This window comes from Hyperolius riggenbachi, chromosome 3 (genome assembly GCF_040937935.1).
Source record: "Hyperolius riggenbachi isolate aHypRig1 chromosome 3, aHypRig1.pri, whole genome shotgun sequence".
In the NCBI taxonomy this organism is placed as follows: domain Eukaryota; kingdom Metazoa; phylum Chordata; class Amphibia; order Anura; family Hyperoliidae; genus Hyperolius; species Hyperolius riggenbachi.
The window spans coordinates 14,274,056-14,287,299 of NC_090648.1; the positions used below are offsets into that span (position 1 = coordinate 14,274,056).

Consider the following 13,244-nt stretch of genomic DNA (forward strand, 5'->3'; position numbering starts at 1 on the left):
CATCATCACAAGTTTGCCTCAGGCAGCAAAAAATCTAGAACCAGCCCTGACCAAAACGGGCCAATGGGGGAGTCAGAATGCGACGGTGACAGGTTCTGAGAGAGTGGCGAGAAAAAGTCATGGAAAAACTGCTGCCACTGCAACAAGCTGATCCATTTATGGTCAATTCACACTTGAGTGGATGGAAAAAAACAACAGCGGCAGGGCGTGAGTATTACGTCACGGAGGCGATCCAAGCGGACGCGGCGACTAGCCTACTGAGAATGGACACTGTCAGCCGGTCCGGTAAAATGTGCAAAGTTCGAACTCTGCGCTCCACTTACCGTAACGCAGCAAACGGATCCCAACGGGTACGTGTAAACCGGCCCTTAAACAGAAAACGGATACATTTTTACAGAATCAGTCTTTCATCTGGCGCAGTGTGAACCCGGCCTGTGCTTTTAAAGAGAAAACTGCGGAAAACACAGCTGCAGTTCTAGTGGAAGGGGTGAGGATAAGACCTCCGTCACGGCTGTATCGCTGTCTGGGTCCCGCGTCTCGCTTCCTATGAAGCTGACCTCAGAAGGCAGCAGGCAAGCAGGACTCTTTCCAAAAGACACAAACGGCAAATTAAAATAAAACATTTTAGTAGCAAAAGAAACTTTACAGCACTGGTAATATCAATTATAATTTTTACAAAGGTCTGTGTCCCTGCTGGGGGACTTCCTTTTCCTCCTTCTCTTGGGGGTGGGGGGGGTAACAGGAAGGGACAAATGCTGCCTATCTAGAGGCAGAGGCCTGTAGGGTCTCCATTGGATAACATCAGTAGTCCAGTCAAGGCATCAAGTTCTGATGTAGTCAGTATGTGAATTTTGTTGTACTTCAAGTCTGAAGCAAATGTTTTCTGTGGTGAATTTCTCTTGCTCACTGCAGCGCCTGACAAGTGAGAATGGCTCCTCCCACTGGCTGCAGCGCCTGACAAGTGAGAATGGCTCCTCCCACTGGCTGCAGTGCCTGACAAATGATGGCTCCTCCCACTGGGTGCAGCACCTGACAAGTGAGAATGGCTCCTTGCTGCAACGTCTGACAACAGGTGAGTAGTGGAGTTGGCATGCTTGGCAGGGATGGCGGGCAGGTGAGTAGTGGTGTTGCCATGCTTGGCAGGGATGGCGGGCAGGTGAGTAGTGGTGTTGGCATGCTTGGCAGGGATGGCGGGCAGGTGAATAGTGGTGTTGGCATGCTTGGCAGGGATGGCGGGCAGGTGAGTAGTGGTGTTGGCATGCTTGACAGGGATGGCGGGCAGGTGAGTAGTGGTGTTGGCATGGTTGACAGGGATGGCGGGCAGGTGAGTAGTGGTGTTGGCATGCTTGGCAGGGATGGCAAGCAGGTGAGTAGTGGTGTTGGTATGCTTGGCAGGGATGGCGAGCAGGTGAGTAGTGGTGTTGGTATGCTTGGCAGGGATGACGGGCAGGTGAGTAGTGGTGTTGGCATGCTTGGCAGGGATGGCGGGCAGGTGAGTAATGGTGTTGGCATGCTTGGCAGGGATGGCGGACAGGTGAGTAGTGGTGTTGGCAGGCTTGGCAGGGGTGAGCTGTCCCAATTTGACCTTTACATCTGGGGTGTGAGTTGTCCATTCCTGGATGAATGTCCGATCTGCCGTTATGACACCTTGCTGTGGTGAGTACTCAGATGTTCCAGTGTCGGGTATAAAGGTGCCAGCGGACATAATGGGAGGAGGAGTGACCAATCTGAATGCCCCGAACACCTAAAACACACAAAATTACCACATATTAAAATATGTAAAAACGAGAGCAAAATACAGAACACAACAGTGGGCCAGATTTATCAAGAGTGTCTGAAACAAAATATTAGTAGGTTTTTAGAAATCCATGTAGAACTGTCTTAGACATCCTAAGAAATCATTAGATAGTGCAGATTCCTTCTAAAACTGTTGTATAATAGGAGGAGCTAGGAAGGTCTCTCAGACAGTGCAGTGTGTGAGGGGAATTGCTGTTGCTGAGGTAACCAATACACCTGCTGTATTGATAGCAGCGGGCTCTGAGGAGGAATTCAGCAGGGGGGAGGAGCACATCATAAATCATGTCTAGCCTGCACTCTGCTATCATGTCTAGCCTGCAGTTCTACATCTGTAGAACTGCTATCAAGCACTTCTTAATCTGCGGCAGTTTAGGGATGGATTTGCACTTCTCTTAACTGTAGTGCAGCTCTAGAAATTCATGCTAAATTGCCACTATTACCTAGGATTTAAGAAGATTCTTATTATCATGCAGAACTGTTCTCCCTGCTGGTTAGAACAGATTATGAAGAAAAAACTGTTGGAAATGCGTTGATAAATCTCCCCCATTGAGTCTGCCCCTCCTCCTGCAGGGTGACAGACAGAAGGGAGCCGCCAGTCTGCCCCTCCCCCTGCATGGTGACACAGATAGATGGGAGCTACCAGTCTGCCTCTCCTCCTGCAGGGTGACACAGAAGGGAGCTGCCAGTCTGCCACTCCTCCTGCAGGGTGACACAGACAGAAGGGAGCTGCTAGTCTGCCCCTCCTCCTGCAGGGTGACACAGAAGGGAGCTGCCAGTCTGCCACTCCTCCTGCAGGGTGACACAGACAGAAGGGAGCTGCCAGCCTGCCCCTCCCCCTGCAGGGCGACACAGACAGAAGGGAGCTGCCAGTCTGCCCCTCCTCCTGCAGGGTGACACAAACAGAAGGGAGCTGCCAGTCTGCCCCTCCCCCTGCATGGTAACAGACAGAAGAGAGCTGCCAGCCTGCCACTCCTCCTGTAGGGTGACACAGACAGAAGGGAGCTGCCAGTCTGCCCCTCCTCCTGCAGGGTGACACAGAAGGGAGCTGCCAGTCTGCCACTCCTCCTGCAGGGTGACAGACAGAAGGGAGTTACCGGTCTGCTCCTCCTCCTGCAGGGTGACACAGACAGAAGGGAGCTACCAGTCTGCTCCTCCTCCTGCAGGGTGACACAGACAGAAGGGTGCTGCTAGTCTGCCCTTCCTCCTGCAGAGTAACAGACTGAAGAGAGCTGCCAGTCTGCCCCTCCCCCTGCAGGGTGACACAGACAGAAGGGAGCTACCAGTCTGCCCCTCCCCCTGCAGGGTGACACAGACAGAAGGGAGCTGCCAGTCTGCCCCTCCTCCTGCAGGGTGATACAGACAGAAGGGAGCTGCCAGTCTGCCCCTCCCCCTGCAGGGTGACACAGACAGAAGGGAGCTGCCAGTCTGCCCCTCCTCCTGCAGGGTGACACAGAAGGGAGCTGCCAGTCTGCCCCTCCTCCTGCAGGGTGACACAGACAGAAGGGAGCTGCCAGTCTGTCCCTCCTCCTGCAGGGTAACAGACAGAAGAGAGCTGCCAGCCTGCCCCTCCTCCTGCAGGGTGACAGAGACAGAAGGGAGCTACCAGTCTGCCCCTCCTCCTGCAGGGTGACACAGACAGAAGGGAGCTGCCAGTCCGCCCCTCCTCCTGCAGGGTGCCACAGACAAAAGGGAGCTACCAGTCTGCCCCTCCTCCTGCAGGGTGACACAGACAGAAGGGAGCTACCAGTCTGCCCCTCCTCAGGCAGGGTGACACAGACAGAGCTACCAGCGTGCTCCTCCTCCTGCAGGGTGACACAGACAGAAGGGAGCTGCCAGTCCGCCCCTCCTCCTGCAGGGTGACACAGACAGAAGGGAGCTACCAGTCTGCCCCTCCTCCTGCAGGGTGACACAGACAGAAGGGAGCTGCCAGTCCGCCCCTCCTCCTGCAGGGTGCCACAGACAAAAGGGAGCTACCAGTCTGCCCCTCCTCAGGCAGGGTGACACAGACAGAGCTACCAGCGTGCTCCTCCTCCTGCAGGGTGACACAGACAGAAGGGAGCTGCAAGTCTGGCTTCCCCCCCCCCCCCCCGTATGATGACACAGACAGAAGAGAGATGCCAGTCTGCCCCTCCCCCCGTAGGGTGACAGACAGAAGGGAGCTACCAGTCTGCCCCTCCTCAGGCAGGGTGACACAGACAGCGCTATCAGTCTGCCCCTCCGCCCGTAGGGTGACACTTACACTGTGGTATGCGGCGGGTGACAGGCAGTTGTAGACACGGAGTCCAGGTGGTAGCAGGGGGTCAGTGTAGAAAAATCCTGCATTGTTTACAGAGTAACCTGGAAAAAATACAGAAACGGTGGTGATTAGTGCTCACTATAGACATAACGCCGGAATAGAGGATTATGGGTAGGTATGGCACTAATTCAGAATTTTATGGATTCTGAGGTTGCATCGGAAAATCACCAAATTGTAGCATATTGCGAATAATTAGCGAAAATATGTTCTCAATTAGTTATATTATTGCATTGAATTCAGGCACAGGATTCTCACTGTCATGTCCTGGGAATGTGCCTGGGAGACAACTGTCACTATCTGAAGAAAAATAAATATTACTGCATTCCGAGTTTCAACTCAAAAATGGCAAAATTCTGATGTGAAATCTCACCATTGAGGGAAGGACTAAAGATGCATACACACATCAGACTATGGTCTTTGGAAACTGAAAGATCACAGACCAATCTTACCACCCTTCATGTAGTATGAGAGCCATACTCTACACAGTCTTTTCTATGGAGCTGAACTCCACATCAGAAAAAAATCTTTGCAAGATGCTGCACACACAGATGCTGTACAGACACAAAAGATCTTAAAGCGGAATATAACCCTGCATTTCAACTTTGCTCTAAAACATTATTTACAGTATATTATATGCAACCAGCATTTTTTTTTACTAGACCAGCATTGGAAGGGTTACACAGGGCTTTAAAGTTCCTTTAGAGTTCTGCAGACGCATCCGAAGCTGAAATAGATACATTTTGTTTACATAATGTATCTAGGGCCTCGATTCATAAACAGCAGTGCGATAACAAAAATCTTGTCGGGAAAATACCGCACTCGGTATTTTCCCGGTCTGTGTGCTAATTCATAAAGATTTCCCCAGCTGCCCTTGGAGGTCGGTAAATTACCGCAGCCCATTGAGCGGTAGAGTAGAGCAGTGTCCCGATTCCCTCTTTGCTCTGCAGAAATGAATCACAGAGACGGCTCTCTCTGGCTCTCCCACTGATGACTCAGACAGATGAGTCACACAGTCTTTCCCTGCCTGCAGAAATTACTCACACAGCCGGCTCTTACCACTGATGACTCAGACAGATGAGTCACACAGTCTTTCCCTGCCTGCTGAAATGATTCACACAGAGGGCTTTCTGGCTCTCTCCACAGATGAATCAAACAGACTTTCGGATCTCTGCACTTTGCATTAATCAGAGCTGTCAGAGCTGTCGGTAACTTGTTAAGACCTCACCAGAGGTGTCGGTAACTACCGCCAGGCTTACCGCATGTTGAAGGCTTTATGAATTGACATTTGCTGACAATTTACTGACATGTGTTGTCGGTAACTGCAGCCAAGTCGGTAATTTAGCTCCCTGGTCGGTAATGTCAGCTTTTCATGCGGTAACAGCCTTTATGAATTGACATTTTGCTAAGTGGTCGGTAAAGTCTGCTGTTTTCAGCATTACCGCATGAGGTAATGCTTTATGAATCGAGGCCTAAGTGTTGAATGTGACTCATCTCTCTCACTGAGAAGGAGCTTGGAGGACTGCCAAAGAGTGTGTAACTGTTTATCAATAGATACATGTAACTAAATAAAATGTATCTATCTGAACTTCTGCATATCTCTCCAGGAACTTTAAACCTCTGTGTAACCCTTCCAATGCTGGTCTAGTAAAAAAAAAAAAAATGCTTTTTGCATATAATATGCTGTAAATAATATTTTAGAGCAAAGTTGAAATGCAGGGTTATATTCCGCTAAGTTAATACAGATTAAAAGCACCTCTATGTGAGGGGCGGAGACACAAACTACTATGTGAGGGGAGGAGACACAAACTACTATGTGAGGGGCGAAGACACAAACTAGTATGTGAGGGGAGGAGACACAAACTACTATGTGAGGGGCGGAGACACAAACTACTATGTGAGGGGAGGAGACACAAACTACTATGTGAGGGGCGGAGACACAAACTAGTATGTGAGGGGAGGAGACACAAACTACTATGTGAGGGGCGGAGACACAAACTACTATGTGAGGGGAGGAGACACAAACTACTATGTGAGGGGCGGTGACACAAACTAGTATGTGAGGGGAGGAGACACAAACTACTATGTGAGGGGAGGAGACACAAACTACTATGTGAGGGGCGGAGACACAAACTACTATGTGAGGGGCGGAGACACAAACTACTATGTGAGGGGCGGAGACACAAACTACTATGTGAGGGGAGGAGACACAAACTACTATGTGAGGGGAGGAGACACAAACTACTATGTGAGGGGCGGAGACACAAACTACTATGTGAGGGGCGGAGACACAAACTACTATGTGAGGGGCGGAGACACAAACTACTATGTGAGGGGCGGAGACACAAACTATTATGTGAGGGGAGGAGACACAAACTACAATGTGAGGGGCGGAGACACAAACTACTATGTGAGGGGCGGAGACAAACTACTATGTGAGGGGCGGAGACACAAACTACAATGTGAGGGGAGGAGACACAAACTACTATGTGAGGGGAGGAGACACAAACTACTATGTGAGGGGCGGAGACACAAACTAGTATGTGAGGGGCGGAGACACAAACTACTATGTGAGGGGGGAGACACAAACTACTATGTGAGGGGGGAGACACAAACTACTATGTGAGGGGAGGAGACACAAACTACTATGTGAGGGGGGAGACACAAACTACTATGTGAGGGGAGGAGACACAAACTACTATGTGAGGGGAGGAGACACAAACTACTATGTGAGGGGAGGAGACACAAACTACTATGTGAGGGGCGGAGACACAAACTACTATGTGAGGGGCGGAGACACAAACTACTATGTGAGGGGCGGAGACACAAACTACTATGTGAGGGGCGGAGACACAAACTACAATGTGAGGGGAGGAGACACAAACTACAATGTGAGGGGCGGAGACACAAACTACTATGTGAGGGGCGGAGACAAACTACTATGTGAGGGGCGGAGACACAAACTACAATGTGAGGGGAGGAGACACAAACTACTATGTGAGGGGAGGAGACACAAACTACTATGTGAGGGGCGGAGACACAAACTAGTATGTGAGGGGAGGAGACACAAACTACTATGTGAGGGGAGGAGACACAAACTACTATGTGAGGGGCGGAGACACAAACTACTATGTGAGGGGCGGAGACACAAACTACTATGTGAGGGGCGGAGACACAAACTACTATGTGAGGGGAGGAGACACAAACTACTATGTGAGGGGAGGAGACACAAACTACTATGTGAGGGGCGGAGACACAAACTACTATGTGAGGGGCGGAGACACAAACTACTATGTGAGGGGCGGAGACACAAACTACTATGTGAGGGGCGGAGACACAAACTACAATGTGAGGGGAGGAGACACAAACTACAATGTGAGGGGCGGAGACACAAACTACTATGTGAGGGGCGGAGACACAAACTAGTATGTGAGGGGAGGAGACACAAACTACTATGTGAGGGGAGGAGACACAAACTACTATGTGAGGGGCGGAGACACAAACTACTATGTGAGGGGCGGAGACACAAACTACTATGTGAGGGGCGGAGACACAAACTACTATGTGAGGGGAGGAGACACAAACTACTATGTGAGGGGAGGAGACACAAACTACTATGTGAGGGGCGGAGACACAAACTACTATGTGAGGGGCGGAGACACAAACTACTATGTGAGGGGCGGAGACACAAACTACTATGTGAGGGGCGGAGACACAAACTACAATGTGAGGGGAGGAGACACAAACTACAATGTGAGGGGCGGAGACACAAACTACTATGTGAGGGGCGGAGACAAACTACTATGTGAGGGGCGGAGACACAAACTACAATGTGAGGGGAGGAGACACAAACTACTATGTGAGGGGAGGAGACACAAACTACTATGTGAGGGGCGGAGACACAAACTAGTATGTGAGGGGCGGAGACACAAACTACTATGTGAGGGGGGAGACACAAACTACTATGTGAGGGGGGAGACACAAACTACTATGTGAGGGGAGGAGACACAAACTACTATGTGAGGGGGGAGACACAAACTACTATGTGAGGGGAGGAGACACAAACTACTATGTGAGGGGGGAGACACAAACTACTATGTGAGGGGAGGAGACACAAACTACTATGTGAGGGGGGAGACACAAACTACTATGTGAGGGGAGGAGACACAAACTACAATGTGAGGGGCGGAGACACAAACTACTATGTGAGGGTCGGAGAAATAAACTACTATGTGAGGGGCGGAGACACAAACTACTATGTGAGGGGCGGAGACATAAACTACTATGTGAGGGGCGGAGACACAAACTACAATGTGAGGGGAGGAGACACAAACTACTATGTGAGGGGCGGAGATACAAACTACTATGTGAGGGGCGGAGACACAAACTATGTGAGTGGAGGAGACACAAACTATTATGTGAGGGGCGGAGACACAAACTACTATGTGAGGGGAGGAGACACAAACTACAATGTGAGGGTCGGAGACATAAACTACTATGTGAGGGTCGGAGACACAAACTACTATGTGAGGGGCGGAGACACAAACTACTATGTGAGGGGCGGAGACACAAACTACTATGTGAGGGGCGGAGACACAAACTACTATGTGAGGGGCGGAGACACAAACTACAATGTGAAGGGAGGAGACACAAACTACTATGTGAGGGGAGGAGACACAAACTACAATGTGAGGGGAGGAGACACAAACTACAATGTGAGGGGAGGAGACACAAACTACTATGTGAGGGGAGGAGACACAAACTACTATGTGAGGGGAGGAGACACAAACTATGTGAGGGGAGGAGACACAAACTACTATGTGAGGGGAGGAGACACAAACTACTATGTGAGGGGAGGAGACATAAACTACTATGTGAGGGGCGGAGACACAAACTACTATGTGAGGGGCGGAGACACAAACTACTATGTGAGGGGCGGAGACACAAACTACTATGTGAGGGGCGGAGACAAACTACTATGTGAGGGGCGGAGACACAAACTACAATGTGAGGGGAGGAGACACAAACTACTATGTGAGGGGAGGAGACACAAACTACTATGTGAGGGGTGGAGACACAAACTACAATGTGAAGGGAGGAGACACAAACTACTATGTGAGGGGAGGAGACACAAACTATTATGTGCGGGGAGGAGACACAAACTACTATGTGAGGGGAGGAGACACAAACTATGTGAGGGGAGGAGACACAAACTACTATGTGAGGGGAGGAGACACAAACTACAATGTGAGGGGAGGAGACACAAACTACAATGTGAGGGTCGAAGACACAAACTACTATGTGAGGGTCGGAGACACAAACTACTATGTGAGGGGCGGAGACACAAACTACTATGTGAGGGGCGGAGACACAAACTACTATGTGAGGGGCGAGACACAAACTACTATGTGAGGGTCGGAGACACAAACTACTATGTGAGGGGCGGAGACACAAACTACTATGTGAGGGCCGGAGACACAAACTACTATGTGAGGGGCGGAGACACAAACTACTATGTGAGGGGCGGAGACACAAACTACTATGTGAGGGTCGGAGACACAAACTACTATGTGAGGGGCGAGACACAAACTACTATGTGAGGGGCGGAGACACAAACTACTATGTGAGGGGCGTAGACACAAACTACTATGTGAGGGGCGGAGACACAAACTACTATGTGAGGGCCGGAGACACAAACTACTATGTGAGGGGCGGAGACACAAACTACAATGTGAGGGGAGGAGACACAAACTACTATGTGAGGGGAGGAGACACAAACTACAATGTGAGGGGAGGAGACACAAACTACAATGTGAAGGGAGGAGACACAAACTACTATGTGAGGGGAGGAGACACAAACTACTATGTGCGGGGAGGAGACACAAACTACTATGTGAGGGGAGGAGACACAAACTATGTGAGGGGAGGAGACACAAACTACTATGTGAGGGGAGGAGACACAAACTACTATGTGAGGGGAGGAGACACAAACTACAATGTGAGGGGAGGAGACACAAACTACAATGTGAGGGGAGGAGACACAAACTACTATGTGAGGGGAGGAGACACAAACTACTATGTGAGGGGAGGAGACACAAACTACAATGTGAGGGCAGGAGACACAAACTACAATGTGAAGGGAGGAGACACAAACTACTATGTGAGGGGAGGAGACACAAACTACTATGTGAGGGGAGGAGACACAAACTAGTATGTGAGGGGAGGAGACACAAACTATGTGAGGGGAGGAGACACAAACTACTATGTGAGGGGAGGAGACACAAACTATGTGAGGGGAGGAGACAAAAACTACAATGTGAGGGGAGGAGACACAAACTACAATGTGAGGGGCGGAGACACAAACTAGTATGTGAGGGGAGGAGACACAAACTACTATGTGAGGGGCGGAGACACAAACTACTATGTGAGGGGAGGAGACACAAACTACTATGTGAGGGGCGGAGACACAAACTAGTATGTGAGGGGAGGAGACACAAACTACTATGTGAGGGGAGGAGACACAAACTACTATGTGAGGGGCGGAGACACAAACTACTATGTGAGGGGCGGAGACACAAACTACTATGTGAGGGGCGGAGACACAAACTACTATGTGAGGGGAGGAGACACAAACTACTATGTGAGGGGCGGAGACACAAACTACTATGTGAGGGGCGGAGACACAAACTACTATGTGAGGGGCGGAGACACAAACTACTATGTGAGGGGCGGAGACACAAACTACAATGTGAGGGGAGGAGACACAAACTACAATGTGAGGGGCGGAGACACAAACTACTATGTGAGGGGCGGAGACAAACTACTATGTGAGGGGCGGAGACACAAACTACAATGTGAGGGGAGGAGACACAAACTACTATGTGAGGGGAGGAGACACAAACTACTATGTGAGGGGCGGAGACACAAACTAGTATGTGAGGGGCGGAGACACAAACTACTATGTGAGGGGGGAGACACAAACTACTATGTGAGGGGGGAGACACAAACTACTATGTGAGGGGAGGAGACACAAACTACTATGTGAGGGGGGAGACACAAACTACTATGTGAGGGGAGGAGACACAAACTACTATGTGAGGGGGGAGACACAAACTACTATGTGAGGGGAGGAGACACAAACTACTATGTGAGGGGGGAGACACAAACTACTATGTGAGGGGAGGAGACACAAACTACAATGTGAGGGGCGGAGACACAAACTACTATGTGAGGGGGGAGACACAAACTACTATGTGAGGGGAGGAGACACAAACTACTATGTGAGGGGCGGAGACACAAACTACTATGTGAGGGGAGGAGACACAAACTACTATGTGAGGGGCGGAGACACAAACTACTATGTGAGGGGAGGAGACACAAACTACTATGTGAGGGGAGGAGACACAAACTACTATGTGAGGGGAGGAGACACAAACTACTATGTGAGGGAAGGAGACACAAACTACTATGTGAGGGGAGGAGACACAAACTACTATGTGAGGGGCGGAGACACAAACTACTATGTGAGGGGCGGAGACACAAACTACTATGTGAGGGGCGGAGACACAAACTACTATGTGAGGGGCGGAGACACAAACTACAATGTGAGGGGAGGAGACACAAACTACAATGTGAGGGGCGGAGACACAAACTACTATGTGAGGGGCGGAGACAAACTACTATGTGAGGGGAGGAGACACAAACTACTATGTGAGGGGAGGAGACACAAACTACTATGTGAGGGGCGGAGACACAAACTAGTATGTGAGGGGAGGAGACACAAACTACTATGTGAGGGGAGGAGACACAAACTACTATGTGAGGGGCGGAGACACAAACTACTATGTGAGGGGCGGAGACACAAACTACTATGTGAGGGGCGGAGACACAAACTACTATGTGAGGGGAGGAGACACAAACTACTATGTGAGGGGAGGAGACACAAACTACTATGTGAGGGGCGGAGACACAAACTACTATGTGAGGGGCGGAGACACAAACTACTATGTGAGGGGCGGAGACACAAACTACTATGTGAGGGGCGGAGACACAAACTACAATGTGAGGGGAGGAGACACAAACTACAATGTGAGGGGCGGAGACACAAACTACTATGTGAGGGGCGGAGACAAACTACTATGTGAGGGGCGGAGACACAAACTACAATGTGAGGGGAGGAGACACAAACTACTATGTGAGGGGAGGAGACACAAACTACTATGTGAGGGGCGGAGACACAAACTAGTATGTGAGGGGCGGAGACACAAACTACTATGTGAGGGGGGAGACACAAACTACTATGTGAGGGGGGAGACACAAACTACTATGTGAGGGGAGGAGACACAAACTACTATGTGAGGGGAGGAGACACAAACTACTATGTGAGGGGAGGAGACACAAACTACTATGTGAGGGGCGGAGACACAAACTACTATGTGAGGGCGGAGACACAAACTACTATGTGAGGGGGGAGACACAAACTACTATGTGAGGGGAGGAGACACAAACTACTATGTGAGGGGAGGAGACACAAACTACTATGTGAGGGTCGGAGACATAAACTACTATGTGAGGGGCGGAGACACAAACTACTATGTGAGGGGCGGAGACATAAACTACTATGTGAGGGGCGGAGACACAAACTACAATGTGAGGGGAGGAGACACAAACTACTATGTGAGGGGCGGAGACACAAACTACTATGTGAGGGGCGGAGACACAAACTATGTGAGTGGAGGAGACACAAACTATTATGTGAGGGGCGGAGACACAAACTACTATGTGAGGGGAGGAGACACAAACTACAATGTGAGGGTCGGAGACATAAACTACTATGTGAGGGTCGGAGACACAAACTACTATGTGAGGGGCGGAGACACAAACTACTATGTGAGGGGCGGAGACACAAACTACTATGTGAGGGGCGGAGACACAAACTACTATGTGAGGGGCGGAGACACAAACTACAATGTGAAGGGAGGAGACACAAACTACTATGTGAGGGGAGGAGACACAAACTACTATGTGAGGGGAGGAGACACAAACTACTATGTGAGGGGAGGAGACACAAACTATGTGAGGGGAGGAGACACAAACTACTATGTGAGGGGAGGAGACACAAACTACTATGTGAGGGGAGGAGACATAAACTACT

At 50.1% G+C, this 13,244-nt stretch overlaps 1 protein-coding gene across 2 annotated transcripts in view; it reads right to left on the reverse strand.

The window, feature by feature from the left end:
- Positions 1-609: 609 nt before the first annotated feature.
- Positions 610-13,244, reverse strand: part of SAP25 (Sin3A associated protein 25) — a 54,461-nt gene continuing 41,826 nt past the window's right edge. For both annotated transcript variants that reach the window (XM_068272022.1, XM_068272021.1), the window contains 2 exons: positions 4,037-4,134; positions 610-1,744 (listed from right to left, as the gene is read on the reverse strand). In XM_068272022.1, the coding sequence (XP_068128123.1) occupies positions 764-1,744; positions 4,037-4,134 (1,079 nt within the window). In that variant the 3' untranslated portion in view covers positions 610-763. The remainder of the gene's footprint in view (positions 1,745-4,036; positions 4,135-13,244) is intronic.